Here is a 20,000-nt window from a genome sequence, read left to right as displayed (position 1 = left end):
GTCAGCATAAAAAGAATTCCATTCACAAAATTCCATCCATCCATTTTCTACCGCTTGTCCCTGCTCTTCAGGGGATAAAAATCGCCCGACGAGCAGGGAAACCTGCGAAACAGGCTTTCAGGGATGATATAACCTCTGAGTTTTTTCCTGACATAACGTACATACATATATATACATATGTATGTATATGTATGTATATATGTATATATACATATATATATATATATGTTTATACATACATACATGCGTATGTGTACATATAAAAAATGTTACGTATGTTTATATGTGTATGTATTTATTTGTATGTGTCTATATATGTATACATATACATATATACATACATATATATGTATTAATGTATACATGTATGTTTATATTTGTATATATGTATGTGTAAATATATACATGTATATCAGCATAAAAAGAATTCCATTCACAAAATTACATCCATCCATTTTCTACCGCTTGTCCCCGACGAGCAGGGAAAACTGCGAAACAGGCTTTTAGTGATAGCTTTTTCCTGACCTAACGTACATACATATATATACATATGTATGTATATGTACATATATATGTATATATATATATATATGTTTATATATACATACATGCGTATGTGTACATATAAAAAATTTTATATATGATTTATATGTATGTTTATATGTGTATGTATTTATTTGTATGTGTCTATATATGTATACACATACATATATACATACATATATATGTATTAATGTATACATGTATGTTTATATTTGTATATATGTATGTGTAAATATATACATGTATATCAGCATAAAAATAATTCCATTCACAAAATTACATCCATCCATTTTCTACCGCTTGTCCCCGACGAGCAGGGAAAACTGCGAAACAGGCTTTTAGTGATAGCTTTTTCCTGACCTAACGTACATACATATATATACATATGTATGTATATGTACATATATATGTATATATATATATGTTTATATATACATACATGGGTATGTGTACATATAAAAAATGTTATATATGATTTATATGTATGTTTATATGTGTATGTATTTATTTGTATGTGTCTATATATGTATACACATACATATATACATACATATATATGTATTAATGTATACATGTATGTTTATATTTGTATATATGTATGTGTAAGTATATATTTTTTAATAAGAATCTATTTTTAAAAAGACGTAAAATCGAAGTTCCACTATGTGACCAAAGAGAGCTACAATTTCCTGTCCGCTTTCTCATGCACTCCACATCATTGTCGTCAAGGAAAGTTAAATATGGGGGGTGAGGGTCTCCCTGCCTGCTGCCTCATGAAAGGTGTGTCTAAGTCCCCCCCCCCCGCAGCGGTGAGTCCATGTTTGCCTTCTCCCCGCAGAGCTGATGGAGCTGCAGGTCAACTCCAGCCAGTCCCAGAACCAAACAGGTAAGAACTAAGACCACCTTTGGTCTTGGACCACGGGTTCTGACGGCGCGCGGTTCTTTTCCCTCAGCGCCGTGCGGCGACTGCGAGGAGCGGCAGACGTGCGAGCTGAGCAGCTCCGGGGTGTACCGCTGCACGTGCGGGCCCGGGTACTACGGAGACACCTGCCAAGGTAGGGCGTCCTCAGCAGGTATGTGGTCTCCCGCAGGAATATTCGGGGACCCCCGCCCTGCGAGGAGGTGGCCTCCTCCGGGGGATTCTTGTAATCGTCCAAGCTGACACGCCCGGTTTTTACGAGGGGAAATGCAAGCGGCTTGATGTCGCTGTAAATATTTCTTTATGGAGCCTTTTCATGTGTTGACCAAGGAGAGGAAGTACTTTGTCTAGACTCCGAAGTTCTCTCTGTGGTGTTCAGGTCTTCTGAAAGATGCAGCCTCTAGAACAGGGGTCACCAAGGCGGTGCCCGCGGGCACCAGGTCGCCCGTAAGGACCAGATGAGTCGCCCGCTGGCCTGTTTTAAAAATAGCTCAAAGAGCAGCACTTACCAGTGAGCTGCCTCTATTTTTTAAATTGTATTTATTTACTAGCAAGCTGGTCTCACTTTGCTGGACATTTTTAATTCTAAGAGAGACAAAACTTGAAAATCTAAGAAAATATTTTAAAGACTTGGTCTTCACTTGTTTAAATAAATTCATTTATTTTTTTACTTTGCTTCTTATAACTTTCAGAAAGACTATTTTAGAGAAAAAATACAACCTTAAAAATGATTTTAGGATTTTTAAACACATATACCTTTTTACCTTTTAAATTCTTCCTCTTCTTTCCTGACAATTTAAATCAATGTTCAAGTATTTTATTTATTTTTTATTGTAAAGTATAATAAATAGATTTTAATTTAATTCTTCATTTTAGCTTCTGTTTTTTCAACGAAGAATATTTGTGAGATATTTCTTCAAACTTATTATGATTAAAATTCAAAAAAATTATTCTGGCAAATCTAGAAAATCTTTAGAATCAATTTTAAATCTTATTTCAAAGTCTTTTGAATTTCTTTTAAAATTTGTGTTCTGGAAAATCTAGAAGAAATAATGATTTGTCTTTGTTAGAAATATAGCTTGGTCCAATTTGTTATATATTCTAACAAAGTGCAGATTGGATTTTAACCTATTTAAAACATGTCATCAAAATTCTAAAATTAATCTTAATCAGGAAAAATGACTAATGATGTTCCATAAATTATTTTTTTTATTTTTTCAAAAAGATTCAAATTAGCTAGTTTTTCTCTTCTTTTTTTCGGTTGAATTTTGAATTATAAAGAGTCGAAATTGGAGATAAACTATGTTTCAAAATGTTATTTTCATTTTTTTCCTGTTTTCTCCTTTTTTAAACCGTTCAATTAAGTGTTTTTTTCATCATTTATTCTCTAAATGGAAAAAAAAATGTACGACGGAATGAAGAACAGAAATACCCATTTTTTATATATATATAGATTTATTTATTAAAGGTAATTTGAGCAAATTGGCTATTTCTGGCAATTTATTTAAGTGTGTATCAAACTGGTAGCCCTTCGCATTAATCAGTACCCAAGAAGTAGCTCTTGCTTTCAAAAAGGTTGGTGACCCCTGTTCTAGAACATAGCCAGGACAACCATGAACTGTGCTTTGACATCCAAATGATCAGTCAGGTGTCCTAATCAAGCATTTAGGCATGGAGACTGTTTCTACAAACATATGTGACAAGAACGGGCCACTTTCAGTGATTTCCAGCGTGAAACTCTCATAGGATGCCACCTGTGCAACGAATCCAGTCGGGAACTTTCCTCGCTCCTAAATATTCCAAAGTCAACTTTATTATAAAAATATGGAAGAGTTTGGGAACAACAGCAACTCAGCCGCCTAGTGGTAGGCCGGGTGAGCGGACAGGAAGGGGTCAGCGGATGCTGAAGCGCATAGTGCAAAGATTTTTCTGCACAGTCAGTTACCAAAGAGCTCCAAACTTCCAATTAGCCCACGTACAGTACGCAGAGAGCTTCATGCAATGGGTTTCCATGGCCGGGCAGCTGCATCTAAGCCATAAGTCCAATGCAAAGCGCGGGATGCGGTGGTGTAAAGTACGTCGCCACTGGACTCTAGAGCAGTGGTCCCCAACCACCAGTACCGGGCCGTGGCCCGATTGGTACCAAGCCGCAGAAGAATTTTTTATTAATTTTTTTTTTTTTTTTTAAATAATAATAAAAAATAAAAAAAATTATTCTTTTTTTTTAAATTAAAACAACATAAAAAACACAATATACACTTACAATTAGTGCACCAACCACAAAAACGTCCATTTTTCATGACAAAGAAAAAAAAAAAAAGAAAAAAAAGGATGTATATCACAAATTATCTTCATTGAAAAAACAGAAGCTAAAATGAAGAATTAAATTAAAATGTATTTATTATTCTTTACAATAAAAAAATAAAAAATTACCTGAACATTGATTTAAATTGTCAGGAAAGAAGAGGAAGGAATTTAAAAGGTAAAAACGGTATATGTGTTTAAAAATCCTAAAATCATTTTTAAGGTTGTATTTTTTCTCTAAAATTGTCTTTCTGAAAGTTATAAGAAGCAAACTAAAAAAAAAATTTAATTTATTTAAACAATTAAAGACCAAGTTTTTAAAATATTTTGGGGGATTTTCAAATTCTATTTGAGTTTTGTCTCTCTTAGAATTAAAAATGTCCAGCAAAGCGAGACCAGCTTGCTAATAAATAAATACAATTTAAAAAATTGAGGCAGCTCACTGGTAAGTGCCGCTATTTTTAGAACAGGCCAGCGGGCGACTCATCTGGTCCTTACGGGCACCGCCTTGGTGACCCCTGCTGTAGTGATTTTACAAAAGTTTGGAACAATTTGGCCAAAGTGCTAACAGTCAACATGGGAACAAGATTTCACTCGGTGCTGAAAACTGCTAACATGCTATAGATTTTTAAACGGCGGGAAATTGCTGACTAATGTAATCCATAAGGTGAATTATTATCCTGAGACTTGAAGTTTCCCACGCCAAAGTAGTCTGAGGAGCGCTAAAAGCTGCCAACTTCCTGCTCGTGTAATGAGCAGGTGGCTCACCTTCCTGAAGGATCTGAAGTCGCCCACCAGGAAATATTTCTTTCACGCCAGCACAGATTTTTAATAGCTTTGCCAAGCATGCGATGGTTCACTCCCGGGCTGAAAGGACTTTGAAAAAAGGATCTTAAAGCAGGAAATCCCTGGTGGAAAAAGGCAGCCATGCTTTAATTGCTTCACCTGGAGGACTTCACCTGGCGCTCACTACTGAGACAGGAGCACTTCCTGTCTGCTCCAATTAGGAAGTCAGTGAAAAGACAACTGCCATAACTGTTAGCTTTGTTTCTGGAACTTTTCTGCTTTTTAACCCGACTGTGTGTCCACAGAGGAGTGCCTCTGCCAGAACGGCGGCGTGTGCGTGGACAACAACGGGACGTGCGAGTGTCCCGCGTCCTACACCGGCCTCTACTGCCAGCTGGGTAGGTACAACCACGCCCCCGGTGGCTGATGGTCGTATTGCACTTACACACTCAATCTTGTCCACACCTGTGTCCATTCCCACCTGTATCTGTCCCCACCTGTGTCTGTCCCAAACCTGTGTCCGTCCCCACTTGTGTCCATCCCCACCTGTATTCGTCCACACCTATGTTTTTCCCCACTTATGTCCGTCCCCACCTGTGTCCGTCCCCACCTGTGTCTGTCCCAAACCTGTGTCCGTCCCCACTTGTGTCCATCCCCACCTGTATCCGTCCACACCTATGTTTTTCCCCACTTATGTCCGTCCCCACCCCACATGTGTCCGTCCCCACCTATGTCAGATCCCACCTGTATCCGTCCACACCTATGTTTTTCCCCACCTGTGTCCGTCCCCACATGTGTCCGTCCCCACCTATGTCAGATCTCACCTGTATCCGTCCACACCTATGTTTTTCCCCACCTGTGTCCGTCCCCACCTGTGTCTGTCCCAAACCTGTGTCCGTCCACACCTGTGTCCATTCCCACCTGCATCTGTCCCCACCTGTGTCTGTCCCAAACCTGTGTCCGTCCCCACTTGTGTCCATCCCCACCTGTATCCGTCCACACCTATGTTTTTCCCCACTTATGTCCGTCCCCACATGTGTCCGTCCCCACCTATGTCAGATCCCACCTGTATCCGTCCACACCTATGTTTTTCCCCACCTGTGTCCGTCCCCACCTGTGTCTGTCCCAAACCTGTGTCCGTCCACACCTGTGTCCATTCCCACCTGTATCTGTCCCCACCTGTGTCTGTCCCAAACCTGTGTCCGTCCCCACTGTGAACTGTCCATCCCCACCTGTATCCGTCCACACCTATGTTTTTCCCCACTTATGTCCGTCCCCACATGTGTCCGTCCCCACCTATGTCAGATCCCACCTGTATCCGTCCACACCTATGTTTTTCCCCACCTGTGTCCGTCCCCACCTGTGTCTGTCCCAAACCTGTGTCCGTCCCCACTTGTGTCCATCCCCACCTGTATCCGTCCACACCTATGTTTTTCCCCACTTATGTCCGTCCCCACATGTGTCCGTCCCCACCTATGTCAGATCCCACCTGTATCCGTCCACACCTATGTTTTTCCCCACCTGTGTTCGTCCCCACCTGTGTCTGTCCCAAACCTGTGTCCGTCCACACCTGTGTCCATTCCCACCTGTATCTGTCCCCACCTGTGTCTGTCCCAAACCTGTGTCTGTCCCAACTTGTGTCCATCCCCACCTGTATCCGTCCACACCTATGTTTTTCCCCACTTATGTCCGTCCCCACCCCACATGTGTCCGTCCCCACCTATGTCAGATCCCACCTGTATCCGTCCACACCTATGTTTTTCCCCACCTGTGTCCGTCCCCACCTGTGTCCGTCCCAAACCTGTGTCCGTCCCCACTTGTGTCCATCCCCACCTGTATCCGTCCACACCTATGTTTTTCCCCACTTATGTCCGTCCCCACATGTGTCCGTCCCCACCTATGTCAGATCCCACCTGTATCCGTCCACACCTATGTTTTTCCCCACCTGTGTCCGTCCCCACCTGTGTCTGTCCCAAACCTGTGTCCGTCCACACCTGTGTCCATTCCCACCTGTATCTGTCCCCACCTGTGTCTGTCCCAAACCTGTGTCTGTCCCAACTTGTGTCCATCCCCACCTGTATCCGTCCACACCTATGTTTTTCCCCACTTATGTCCGTCCCCACATGTGTCCGTCCCCACCTATGTCAGATCCCACCTGTATCCGTCCACACCTATGTTTTTCCCCACCTGTGTCCGTCCCCACTATGTCAGATCCCACCTGTATCCGTCCACACCTATGTTTTTCCCCACCTGTGTCCGTCCCCACCTGTGTCCGTCCCCACATGTGTCCGTCCCCACCTATGTCAGATCCCACTTGTATCCGTCCACACCTATGTTTTTCCCCACCTGTGTCCGTCCCCACCTGTGTCTGTCCCAAACCTGTGTCTGTCCCAACTTGTGTCCATCCCCACCTGTATCCGTCCACACCTATGTTTTTCCCCACTTATGTCCATCCCCACATGTGTCCGTCCCCACCTATGTCAGATCCCACCTGTATCCGTCCACACCTATGTTTTACCCCACCTGTGTCCGTCCCCACATGTGTCTGTCCCAAACCTGTGTCTGTCCCAACTTGTGTCCATCCCCACCTGTATCCGTCCACACCTATGTTTTTCCCCACTTATGTCCGTCCCCACCCCACATGTGTCCGTCCCCACCTATGTCAGATCCCACCTGTATCCGTCCACACCTATGTTTTTCCCCACCTGTGTCCGTCCCCACCTGTGTCCGTCCCAAACCTGTGTCCGTCCCCACTTGTGTCCATCCCCACCTGTATCCGTCCACACCTATGTTTTTCCCCACTTATGTCCGTCCCCACATGTGTCCGTCCCCACCTATGTCAGATCCCACCTGTATCCGTCCACACCTATGTTTTTCCCCACCTGTGTCCGTCCCCACCTGTGTCTGTCCCAAACCTGTGTCCGTCCCCACTTGTGTCCATCCCCACCTGTATCCGTCCACACCTATGTTTTTCCCCACTTATGTCCGTCCCCACCCCACATGTGTCCGTCCCCACCTATGTCAGATCCCACCTGTATCCGTCCACACCTATGTTTTTCCCCACCTGTGTCCGTCCCCACATGTGTCCGTCCCCACCTATGTCAGATCTCACCTGTATCCGTCCACACCTATGTTTTTCCCCACCTGTGTCCGTCCCCACCTGTGTCTGTCCCAAACCTGTGTCCGTCCACACCTGTGTCCATTCCCACCTGCATCTGTCCCCACCTGTGTCTGTCCCAAACCTGTGTCCGTCCCCACTTGTGTCCATCCCCACCTGTATCCGTCCACACCTATGTTTTTCCCCACTTATGTCCGTCCCCACATGTGTCCGTCCCCACCTATGTCAGATCCCACCTGTATCCGTCCACACCTATGTTTTTCCCCACCTGTGTCCGTCCCCACCTGTGTCTGTCCCAAACCTGTGTCCGTCCACACCTGTGTCCATTCCCACCTGTATCTGTCCCCACCTGTGTCTGTCCCAAACCTGTGTCCGTCCCCACTGTGAACTGTCCATCCCCACCTGTATCCGTCCACACCTATGTTTTTCCCCACTTATGTCCGTCCCCACATGTGTCCGTCCCCACCTATGTCAGATCCCACCTGTATCCGTCCACACCTATGTTTTTCCCCACCTGTGTCCGTCCCCACCTGTGTCTGTCCCAAACCTGTGTCCGTCCCCACTTGTGTCCATCCCCACCTGTATCCGTCCACACCTATGTTTTTCCCCACTTATGTCCGTCCCCACATGTGTCCGTCCCCACCTATGTCAGATCCCACCTGTATCCGTCCACACCTATGTTTTTCCCCACCTGTGTTCGTCCCCACCTGTGTCTGTCCCAAACCTGTGTCCGTCCACACCTGTGTCCATTCCCACCTGTATCTGTCCCCACCTGTGTCTGTCCCAAACCTGTGTCTGTCCCAACTTGTGTCCATCCCCACCTGTATCCGTCCACACCTATGTTTTTCCCCACTTATGTCCGTCCCCACCCCACATGTGTCCGTCCCCACCTATGTCAGATCCCACCTGTATCCGTCCACACCTATGTTTTTCCCCACCTGTGTCCGTCCCCACCTGTGTCCGTCCCAAACCTGTGTCCGTCCCCACTTGTGTCCATCCCCACCTGTATCCGTCCACACCTATGTTTTTCCCCACTTATGTCCGTCCCCACATGTGTCCGTCCCCACCTATGTCAGATCCCACCTGTATCCGTCCACACCTATGTTTTTCCCCACCTGTGTCCGTCCCCACCTGTGTCTGTCCCAAACCTGTGTCCGTCCACACCTGTGTCCATTCCCACCTGTATCTGTCCCCACCTGTGTCTGTCCCAAACCTGTGTCTGTCCCAACTTGTGTCCATCCCCACCTGTATCCGTCCACACCTATGTTTTTCCCCACTTATGTCCGTCCCCACATGTGTCCGTCCCCACCTATGTCAGATCCCACCTGTATCCGTCCACACCTATGTTTTTCCCCACCTGTGTCCGTCCCCACTATGTCAGATCCCACCTGTATCCGTCCACACCTATGTTTTTCCCCACCTGTGTCCGTCCCCACCTGTGTCCGTCCCCACATGTGTCCGTCCCCACCTATGTCAGATCCCACTTGTATCCGTCCACACCTATGTTTTTCCCCACCTGTGTCCGTCCCCACCTGTGTCTGTCCCAAACCTGTGTCTGTCCCAACTTGTGTCCATCCCCACCTGTATCCGTCCACACCTATGTTTTTCCCCACTTATGTCCATCCCCACATGTGTCCGTCCCCACCTATGTCAGATCCCACCTGTATCCGTCCACACCTATGTTTTACCCCACCTGTGTCCGTCCCCACATGTGTCTGTCCCAAACCTGTGTCTGTCCCAACTTGTGTCCATCCCCACCTGTATCCGTCCACACCTATGTTTTTCCCCACTTATGTCCGTCCCCACCCCACATGTGTCCGTCCCCACCTATGTCAGATCCCACCTGTATCCGTCCACACCTATGTTTTTCCCCACCTGTGTCCGTCCCCACCTGTGTCCGTCCCAAACCTGTGTCCGTCCCCACTTGTGTCCATCCCCACCTGTATCCGTCCACACCTATGTTTTTCCCCACTTATGTCCGTCCCCACATGTGTCCGTCCCCACCTATGTCAGATCCCACCTGTATCCGTCCACACCTATGTTTTTCCCCACCTGTGTCCGTCCCCACCTGTGTCTGTCCCAAACCTGTGTCCGTCCACACCTGTGTCCATTCCCACCTGTATCTGTCCCCACCTGTGTCTGTCCCAAACCTGTGTCTGTCCCAACTTGTGTCCATCCCCACCTGTATCCGTCCACACCTATGTTTTTCCCCACTTATGTCCGTCCCCACATGTGTCCGTCCCCACCTATGTCAGATCCCACCTGTATCCGTCCACACCTATGTTTTTCCCCACCTGTGTCCGTCCCCACTATGTCAGATCCCACCTGTATCCGTCCACACCTATGTTTTTCCCCACCTGTGTCCGTCCCCACCTGTGTCCGTCCCCACATGTGTCCGTCCCCACCTATGTCAGATCCCACTTGTATCCGTCCACACCTATGTTTTTCCCCACCTGTGTCCGTCCCCACCTGTGTCTGTCCCAAACCTGTGTCTGTCCCAACTTGTGTCCATCCCCACCTGTATCCGTCCACACCTATGTTTTTCCCCACTTATGTCCATCCCCACATGTGTCCGTCCCCACCTATGTCAGATCCCACCTGTATCCGTCCACACCTATGTTTTACCCCACCTGTGTCCGTCCCCACATGTGTCTGTCCCAAACCTGTGTCCGTCCCCACTTGTGTCCATCCCCACCTGTATCCGTCCACACCTATGTTTTTCCCCACTTATGTCCATCCCCACATGTGTCCGTCCCCACCTATGTCAGATCCCACCTGTATCCGTCCACACCTATGTTTTTCCCCACCTGTGTCCGTCCCCACCTGTGTCTGTCCCAAACCTGTGTCCGTCCCCACCTGTGTCTGTCCCCACCTATGTCAGACCCCACCTGTGTCCGTCCCCACCTATATCCGTCCCCACTTGTCTCTGTCCCCAATTTTGTCCGTCCCCACTTTTGTCCATCCCCACCCATGTCCGTCCCCATCTGTGTCCACACCCACCTGTGTCCGTCCCCACCTATGTCCGTCCCAACTTGTGTCCGTCCCCACCTATGTCCGTCCCAACTTGTGTCTGTCCCCACCTATGTCTTCCCCCACCTGTTTCCGTCCCCACCTGTGCCTGACCCCATTTGTTTCCGTCCCCACTTGTGCCTGACCCCATTTGTTTCTGTCCCCACTTTTGTCCGTCCCCACCTGTGTCCGTCCCAAGCTGTGTCCCTCCCAACCCATGTCCGTCCAAACCTATGTCTGTAACCACGTGTATCCGTCCCCACCTGTGTCTGTCCCCACCTGTTTCCGTCCCAACCTGTGTCCATCCCCACGTTTCCGTCCCCACCTGTGTCTGTCCCCACATGTGTCCGTCCCCACCTGTGTCCGTCCCCACCTGTGTCCGTCCCCACCTATGTCCGTCCTCACCTGTGTCCATCCCCACCTGTTTCTGTCCCCACTTTTGTCCATACCCACCTATGTCTGCCCCATGTGTGTCCGTCCCCACCTGTGTCTCTCCCCACCTGTTTCTGCCGCCGCTAATGTCCGTCCCCACCTGTGTCCATTTCCACCTATGTCTGCCCCATGTGTGTCCGTCCCCACCTGTGTCTCTCCCCACCTGTTTCTGCCGCCACTAATGTCCGTCCCCACCTGTGTCCGTCCCCACCTGTGTCTGTCCCCACCTGTGTCTGTCAACACTTGTTTCTGTCCCAACCTGTGTCTGTCCCCACATATGTCCGTCCCCACCTGTGTCTGACCCCACCTGTGTCCGTCCCCATCTTTGTCCTTCCTCACCTGTGTCCATCCCCACCTGTGTCAATCCCCACCTGTGTCTGTCCCAAACCTGTGTCTGTCCCAACTTGTGTCCATCCCCACCTGTATCCGTCCACACCTATGTTTTTCCCCACTTATGTCCGTCCCCACATGTGTCCGTCCCCACCTATGTCAGATCCCACCTGTATCCGTCCACACCTATGTTTTTCCCCACCTGTGTCCGTCCCCACTATGTCAGATCCCACCTGTATCCGTCCACACCTATGTTTTTCCCCACCTGTGTCCGTCCCCACCTGTGTCCGTCCCCACATGTGTCCGTCCCCACCTATGTCAGATCCCACTTGTATCCGTCCACACCTATGTTTTTCCCCACCTGTGTCCGTCCCCACCTGTGTCTGTCCCAAACCTGTGTCTGTCCCAACTTGTGTCCATCCCCACCTGTATCCGTCCACACCTATGTTTTTCCCCACTTATGTCCATCCCCACATGTGTCCGTCCCCACCTATGTCAGATCCCACCTGTATCCGTCCACACCTATGTTTTACCCCACCTGTGTCCGTCCCCACATGTGTCTGTCCCAAACCTGTGTCTGTCCCAACTTGTGTCCATCCCCACCTGTATCCGTCCACACCTATGTTTTTCCCCACTTATGTCCGTCCCCACCCCACATGTGTCCGTCCCCACCTATGTCAGATCCCACCTGTATCCGTCCACACCTATGTTTTTCCCCACCTGTGTCCGTCCCCACCTGTGTCCGTCCCAAACCTGTGTCCGTCCCCACTTGTGTCCATCCCCACCTGTATCCGTCCACACCTATGTTTTTCCCCACTTATGTCCGTCCCCACATGTGTCCGTCCCCACCTATGTCAGATCCCACCTGTATCCGTCCACACCTATGTTTTTCCCCACCTGTGTCCGTCCCCACCTGTGTCTGTCCCAAACCTGTGTCCGTCCACACCTGTGTCCATTCCCACCTGTATCTGTCCCCACCTGTGTCTGTCCCAAACCTGTGTCTGTCCCAACTTGTGTCCATCCCCACCTGTATCCGTCCACACCTATGTTTTTCCCCACTTATGTCCGTCCCCACATGTGTCCGTCCCCACCTATGTCAGATCCCACCTGTATCCGTCCACACCTATGTTTTTCCCCACCTGTGTCCGTCCCCACTATGTCAGATCCCACCTGTATCCGTCCACACCTATGTTTTTCCCCACCTGTGTCCGTCCCCACCTGTGTCCGTCCCCACATGTGTCCGTCCCCACCTATGTCAGATCCCACTTGTATCCGTCCACACCTATGTTTTTCCCCACCTGTGTCCGTCCCCACCTGTGTCTGTCCCAAACCTGTGTCTGTCCCAACTTGTGTCCATCCCCACCTGTATCCGTCCACACCTATGTTTTTCCCCACTTATGTCCATCCCCACATGTGTCCGTCCCCACCTATGTCAGATCCCACCTGTATCCGTCCACACCTATGTTTTACCCCACCTGTGTCCGTCCCCACATGTGTCTGTCCCAAACCTGTGTCCGTCCCCACTTGTGTCCATCCCCACCTGTATCCGTCCACACCTATGTTTTTCCCCACTTATGTCCATCCCCACATGTGTCCGTCCCCACCTATGTCAGATCCCACCTGTATCCGTCCACACCTATGTTTTTCCCCACCTGTGTCCGTCCCCACCTGTGTCTGTCCCAAACCTGTGTCCGTCCCCACCTGTGTCTGTCCCCACCTATGTCAGACCCCACCTGTGTCCGTCCCCACCTATATCCGTCCCCACTTGTCTCTGTCCCCAATTTTGTCCGTCCCCACTTTTGTCCATCCCCACCCATGTCCGTCCCCATCTGTGTCCACACCCACCTGTGTCCGTCCCCACCTATGTCCGTCCCAACTTGTGTCCGTCCCCACCTATGTCCGTCCCAACTTGTGTCTGTCCCCACCTATGTCTTCCCCCACCTGTTTCCGTCCCCACCTGTGCCTGACCCCATTTGTTTCCGTCCCCACTTGTGCCTGACCCCATTTGTTTCTGTCCCCACTTTTGTCCGTCCCCACCTGTGTCCGTCCCAAGCTGTGTCCCTCCCAACCCATGTCCGTCCAAACCTATGTCTGTAACCACGTGTATCCGTCCCCACCTGTGTCTGTCCCCACCTGTTTCCGTCCCAACCTGTGTCCATCCCCACGTTTCCGTCCCCACCTGTGTCTGTCCCCACATGTGTCCGTCCCCACCTGTGTCCGTCCCCACCTATGTCCGTCCTCACCTGTGTCCATCCCCACCTGTTTCTGTCCCCACTTTTGTCCATACCCACCTATGTCTGCCCCATGTGTGTCCGTCCCCACCTGTGTCTCTCCCCACCTGTTTCTGCCGCCGCTAATGTCCGTCCCCACCTGTGTCCATTTCCACCTATGTCTGCCCCATGTGTGTCCGTCCCCACCTGTGTCTCTCCCCACCTGTTTCTGCCGCCACTAATGTCCGTCCCCACCTGTGTCCGTCCCCACCTGTGTCTGTCCCCACCTGTGTCTGTCAACACTTGTTTCTGTCCCAACCTGTGTCTGTCCCCACATATGTCCGTCCCCACCTGTGTCTGACCCCACCTGTGTCCGTCCCCATCTTTGTCCTTCCTCACCTGTGTCCATCCCCACCTGTGTCAATCCCAACCTGTGTCCGACCCCACCTGTGTCCGTCCTCACCTGTGTTCGTCCCCACATGTGTCTGTCCCCACTTATGTTTTTACCCACCTGTGTCTGTCCCAAACCTGTGTCTGTCCCCACCTGTGTCAATCCCCACCTGTGTTCCTCCCCACATGTGTCTTTCCCCACTTATTTTCCCCCCACCTGTCTCCGTCCCCACCTGTGTCCGTCCCTACTGGTCTGTCCCCACCTGTGTTGGTCCCGACAGGGCGCAGTGTGACTGTAGCAGGTTGTGTGTGTGCAGAGATGACACAGACGCCGTGCGGCAACAACCGGCCGTGTCCTGATGGAGGTCCTTGTTTGGAGTACGGAGGAGCGTACCTGTGCACCTGTCAGACCAGCACCTCAGACCTGGACCACAGGGACCTGTACCCTTATGGTAAGATCCTGGCGCACCTGCCTGTCCTCACAAGATAGACGCTGGTTACCGTAGCAACAAAGACATTTATAACTCAGCACGTAGGTCACAAGGAACGTGTTGGGTACCTTTGTAGGTGTCCCCCTGGACCATGGAACACAGTCAGGTGTGGCCTGGACCATGGAACACAGTCAAGTGTTGCCTAGACCATGGGACACAGTCAAGTGTTGCCTGGACCATGGAACACAGTCGAGTGTTGCCTGGACCATGGAACACAGTCGAGTGTTGCCTGGACCATGGAACACAGTCGAGTGTTGCCTGGACCATGGAACACAGTCAAGTGTTGCCTAGACCATGGGACACAGTCAAGTGTTGCCTGGACCATGGAACACAGTCGAGTGTTGCCTGGACCATGGAGCACAATCAAGTGCTGCTTGGACCATGGAACACAGTCAGGTGTTGCTTGGACCATGGAACACAGTCAGGTGTTGCTTGGACCATGGAACACAGTTAGGTGTTGCTTGGACCATGGAACACACTTAGGTGTTGCCTGGACCATGGAACACAGTCAGGTGTTGCTTGGACCATGGAACACAGTCAGGTGTTGCTTGGACCATGGAACACAGTCAGGTGTTGCCTGGACCATGGAACACAGTCAAGTGGTGCCTGGACCATGGAACACAGTCGAGTGTTGCCTGGACCATGGAGCACAATCAAGTGCTGCTTGGACCATGGAACACAGTCAGGTGTTGCTTGGACCATGGAACACAGTCAGGTGTTGCCTGGACCATGGAACACAGTCAAGTGTTGCTTGGTTGATGGGACACAGTCAAGTGTTGCCTGGACCATGGAACCATGGAACACAGTCAAGTGTTGCTTGGACCATGGAACACAGTCAGGTGTTGCCTGGACCATGGAACACAGTCAAGTGTTTCCTGGACCATGGAACACAGTCAGGTGTTGCCTGGACCATGGAACACAGTCAAGTGTTTCCTGGACCATGGAACACAGTCGAGTGTTGCCTGGACCATGGAACACAGTCAAGTGTTGCCTGGACCATGGAACACAGTCAAGTGTTGCCTGGACCATGGAACACAGTCAGGTGTTGCCTGGACCAAGGAACACAGTCGAGTGTTGCCTGGACCATGGAACACAGTCGAGTGTTGCCTGGACCATGGAACACAGTCAAGTGTTGTTTGGACCATGGAACACAGACAATTGTTGCTTGGACCATGGAACACAGTCAGGTGTGGCCTGGACCATGAAACACAGTCAGGTTTTGCCTGGACCATGGAACACAGTCAGGTGTTGCCTGGACCATGGAACACAGTCAGGTGTTGCCTGGACCATGGAACGCAGTCAGGTGTTGCTTGGACCAAAGAACACAGTCAAGTGTTTCCTGGACCAAGGAACACAGTCAAGTGTTGCCTGGACCATGGAACACAGTCAGGTGTTGCCTGGACCATGGAACACAGTCGAGTGCTGCTTGGACCATGGAACACAGTCAGGTGTGGCCAGGACCATGGAACACAGTCAGGTGTGGCCTGGACCATGGAACACAGTCAGGTGTGGCCTGGACCATGGAACACAGCCAGGTGTTGCCTGGACCATGGAACACAGTCAGGTGTTGCCTGGACCATGGAACGCAGTCAGGTGTTTCTTGGACCAAGGAACACAGTCAAGTGTTTCCTGGACCAAGGAACACAGTCAAGTGCTGCCTGGACCATGGAACACAGTCAGGTGTTGCTTGGACCATGGAACACAGTCAGGTGTTGCTTGGACCAAGGAACACAGTCAAGTGTTTCCTGGACCAAGGAACACAGTCAAGTGCTGCCTGGACCATGGAACACAGTCAGGTGTTGCTTGGACCATGGAACACAGTCAGGTGTTGCTTGGACCAAGGAACACAGTCAAGTGTTTCCTGGACCAAGGAACACAGTCAAGTGCTGCCTGGACCATGGAACACAGTCAGGTGTTGCCTGGACCATGGAACACAGTCGAGTGTTGCCTGGACCATGGAACACAGTCAAGTGTTGCTTGGTTGATGGGACACAGTCAAGTGTTGCCTGGACCATGGAACACAGTCGAGTGTTGCCTGGACCATGGAACACAGTCAAGTGTTGCCTGGACCATGGAACACAGTCGAGTGTTGCCTGGACCATGGAACACAGTCAAGTGTTGTTTGGACCATGGAACACAGACAATTGTTGCTTGGACCATGGAACACAGTCAGGTGTGGCCTGGACCATGAAACACAGTCAGGTTTTGCCTGGACCATGGAACACAGTCAGGTGTTGCCTGGACCATGGAACACAGTCAGGTGTTGCCTGGACCATGGAACACAGTCAGGTGTTGCCTGGACCATGGAACGCAGTCAGGTGTTGCTTTGACCATGGAACACAGTCAGGTGTTGCTTGGACCAAAGAACACAGTCAAGTGTTTCCTGGACCAAGGAACACAGTCAAGTGTTGCCTGGACCATGGAACACAGTCAGGTGTTGCCTGGACCATGGAACACAGTCGAGTGCTGCTTGGACCATGGAACACAGTCAGGTGTGGCCTGGACCATGGAACACAGTCAGGTGTGGCCTGGACCATGGAACACAGTCAGGTTTTGCCTGGACCATGGAACACAGTCAGGTGTTGCCTGGACCATGGAACACAGTCAGGTGTTGCCTGGACCATGGAACGCAGTCAGGTGTTTCTTGGACCAAGGAACACAGTCAAGTGTTTCCTGGACCAAGGAACACAGTCAAGTGCTGCCTGGACCATGGAACACAGTCAGGTGTTGCTTGGACCATGGAACACAGTCAGGTGTTGCTTGGACCAAGGAACACAGTCAAGTGTTTCCTGGACCAAGGAACACAGTCAAGTGCTGCCTGGACCATGGAACACAGTCAGGTGTTGCCTGGACCATGGAACACAGTCGAGTGCTGCCTGGACCATGGAACACAGTCAGGTGTTGCCTGGACCATGGAACACAGTCGAGTGTTGCCTGGACCATGGAACACAGTCAAGTGTTGCTTGGTTGATGGGACACAGTCAAGTGTTGCCTGGACCATGGAACCATGGAACACAGTCAAGTGTTGCTTGGACCATGGAACACAGTCAGGTGTGGCCTGGACCATGGAACACAGTCAGGTGTGGCCTGGACCAAGGAACACAGTCAGGTGTTGCTTGGACCATGGAACACAGTCAAGTGTTGCTTGGACCATGGAACACAGTCAGGTGTGGCCTGGACCATGGAACACAGTCAGGTGTGGCCTGGACCAAGGAACACAGTCAAGTGGTGCCTGGACCATGGAACACAGTCAAGTGTTGCCTGGACCATGGAACACAGTCGAGTGCTGTTTGGACCATGGAACACAGTCAGGTGTGGCCTGGACCATGGAACACAGTCAGGTGTGGCCTGGACCATGGAACACAGTCAACTGTTGCCTGGACCATGGAACACAGTCGAGTGTTGCTTGGACCCTGGAACACAGTCAGGTGTTGCCTGGACTATGGGACACAATCAACTGTTGCCTGGACCATGGAACACAGTCGAGTGTTGCTTGGACCATGGAACACAGTCAGGTGTTGCCTGGACTATGGGACACAATCAACTGTTGCCTGGACCATGGAACACAGTCGAGTGTTGCTTGGACCATGGAACACAGTCAGGTGTTGCTTGGACCCTGGAACACAGTCGAGTGTTGCTTGGACCATGGAACACAGTCAAGTGCTGCTTGGACCATGGAACACAGTCAGATGTTGCCTGGACTATGGGACACAATCAAGTGTTGCCTGGACCATGGAACACAGTCAAGTGTCACTCTGTGTTTTTCAGTACAGCCCCGCTCGGTCTGCGACTCCTCGCCGTGTCTGAACGGCGGCTTCTGCTACGAGCGCCACGGCGGCTACACCTGCCAGTGCACGCACGGCCACTGGGGGAAGCACTGCGAGAAAGGTGAGATCACACACCTGGACTCAATACTGACCCCCGCAGGACACTGTCAGAGGTGCACCTGTAATACACCTCTTGACCACATGAGAGCGCTGTTGTCTTCCAATATAACCATGAATATGCACCTAGGTACTAGATTCTGGACTTGATCTAAAACTATATTCTATGGTAGATTCTATACAAACTAAAACTAGATTCTATACAATCTTAAAATAAATTACTCTAATTAGTCTATACAATTTAAATATAGATTATATCATAGATTATGCTAGATTCTATACACAATAAATCCCCATTAAAAATAATGTAAAGCAAGATTCTGATACAGATTCTACACACTGAAAAAATAATTTCTATGATAGATTATATACAATGCAGAGTTAGATTCTATTCTATTCCACATTTCTGCTCTAAAACTAGTCTATACAATCTAAAAATAGATTCTATACTAGATTATGGTATATTTTATACCAGGGGTCACCAAGGCGGTGCCCGTGGGCCCCAGGTCGCCCGTAAGGACCAGATGAGTCGTCCGCTGGCCTGTTCTAAAAATAGCTCAAATAACAGCACTTACCAGTGAGCTGCCTCTATTTTTTAAATTGTATTTATTTACTAGCAAGCTGGTCTCGCTTTGCTGGACATTTTTAATTCTAAGAGAGACAAAACTCAAATAGAATTTGAAAATCCAAGAAAATATTTTAAAGACTCGGTCTTCACTTGTTTAAATAATTCATTTATTTTTTTACTTTGCTTCTTATAACTTTCAGAAAGACAATTTTAGAGAAGAAATACAACCTTAAAAATGATTTTAGGATTTTTAAACACATATACCTTTTTACCTTTTAAATTCCTTCCTCTTCTTTCCTGACAATTTAAATCAATGTTCAAGTATTTTTTTTTTTTATTGTAAAGAATAATAAATACATTTTAACTAAATTATTCATTTTAGCTTCTGTTTTTTCGACAAAGAATATTTGTGAAATATTTGTTCAAACTTATTATGATTAAAATTCCCAAAAAATATTCTGGCAAATCTAGAAAATCTGTAGAAATAAATTTAAATCTTATTTCAAAGTCTTTTGAATTTCCTTTAAAAAATTTAGTTCTGGAAAATCTAGAAGAAATAATGATTTGTCTTTGTTAGAAATATAGCTTGGTCCAATTTGTTATATATTCTAACAAAGTGCAGATTGGATTTTAATCTATTTAAAACATGTCATCAAACTTCTAAAATCAATCTTAATCAGGAAAAATGACTAATGATGTTCTATAAATTCTTTTTTAAATTTTTTCCAAAAGATTCGAATTAGCTAGTTTTTCTCTTCTTTTTTTCGGTTAAATTTTGAATTTTAAATAGTCGAAATTGAAGATAAACTATGTTTCAAAATTTAATTTTCTTTTTTTACCTGTTTTCTCCTCTTTTAAACCATTCAATTAAGTGTTTTTTCATCATTTATTCTCTACAAAAAACCTTCCGTAAAAGGAAAAAAAATGTACGATGGAATGACAGACAGAAATACCCTTTTTTTTATATTTATAGATTTATTTATTAAAGGTAAATTGAGCAAATTGGCTATTTCTGG

At 48.5% G+C, this 20,000-nt stretch overlaps 1 protein-coding gene across 1 annotated transcript in view; it reads left to right on the top strand.

Moving 5' to 3' along the window:
• Positions 1 to 20,000, top strand: part of sned1 (sushi, nidogen and EGF-like domains 1) — a 116,767-nt gene that overhangs the window by 55,087 nt on the left and 41,680 nt on the right. Inside the window, exons 9-13 of the mRNA XM_061888000.1 lie at positions 1,382 to 1,429; positions 1,497 to 1,598; positions 4,858 to 4,950; positions 14,359 to 14,493; positions 18,301 to 18,420. Of these exons, the coding sequence (XP_061743984.1) occupies positions 1,382 to 1,429; positions 1,497 to 1,598; positions 4,858 to 4,950; positions 14,359 to 14,493; positions 18,301 to 18,420 (498 nt within the window). The remainder of the gene's footprint in view (positions 1 to 1,381; positions 1,430 to 1,496; positions 1,599 to 4,857; positions 4,951 to 14,358; positions 14,494 to 18,300; positions 18,421 to 20,000) is intronic.

This window comes from Nerophis ophidion, linkage group LG26, assembly GCF_033978795.1.
Source record: "Nerophis ophidion isolate RoL-2023_Sa linkage group LG26, RoL_Noph_v1.0, whole genome shotgun sequence".
Lineage (NCBI taxonomy): Eukaryota > Metazoa > Chordata > Actinopteri > Syngnathiformes > Syngnathidae > Nerophis > Nerophis ophidion.
The sequence above is the reverse complement of the archived record's forward strand: the minus strand, read 5'-3'. Positions and strand labels throughout refer to the sequence as shown.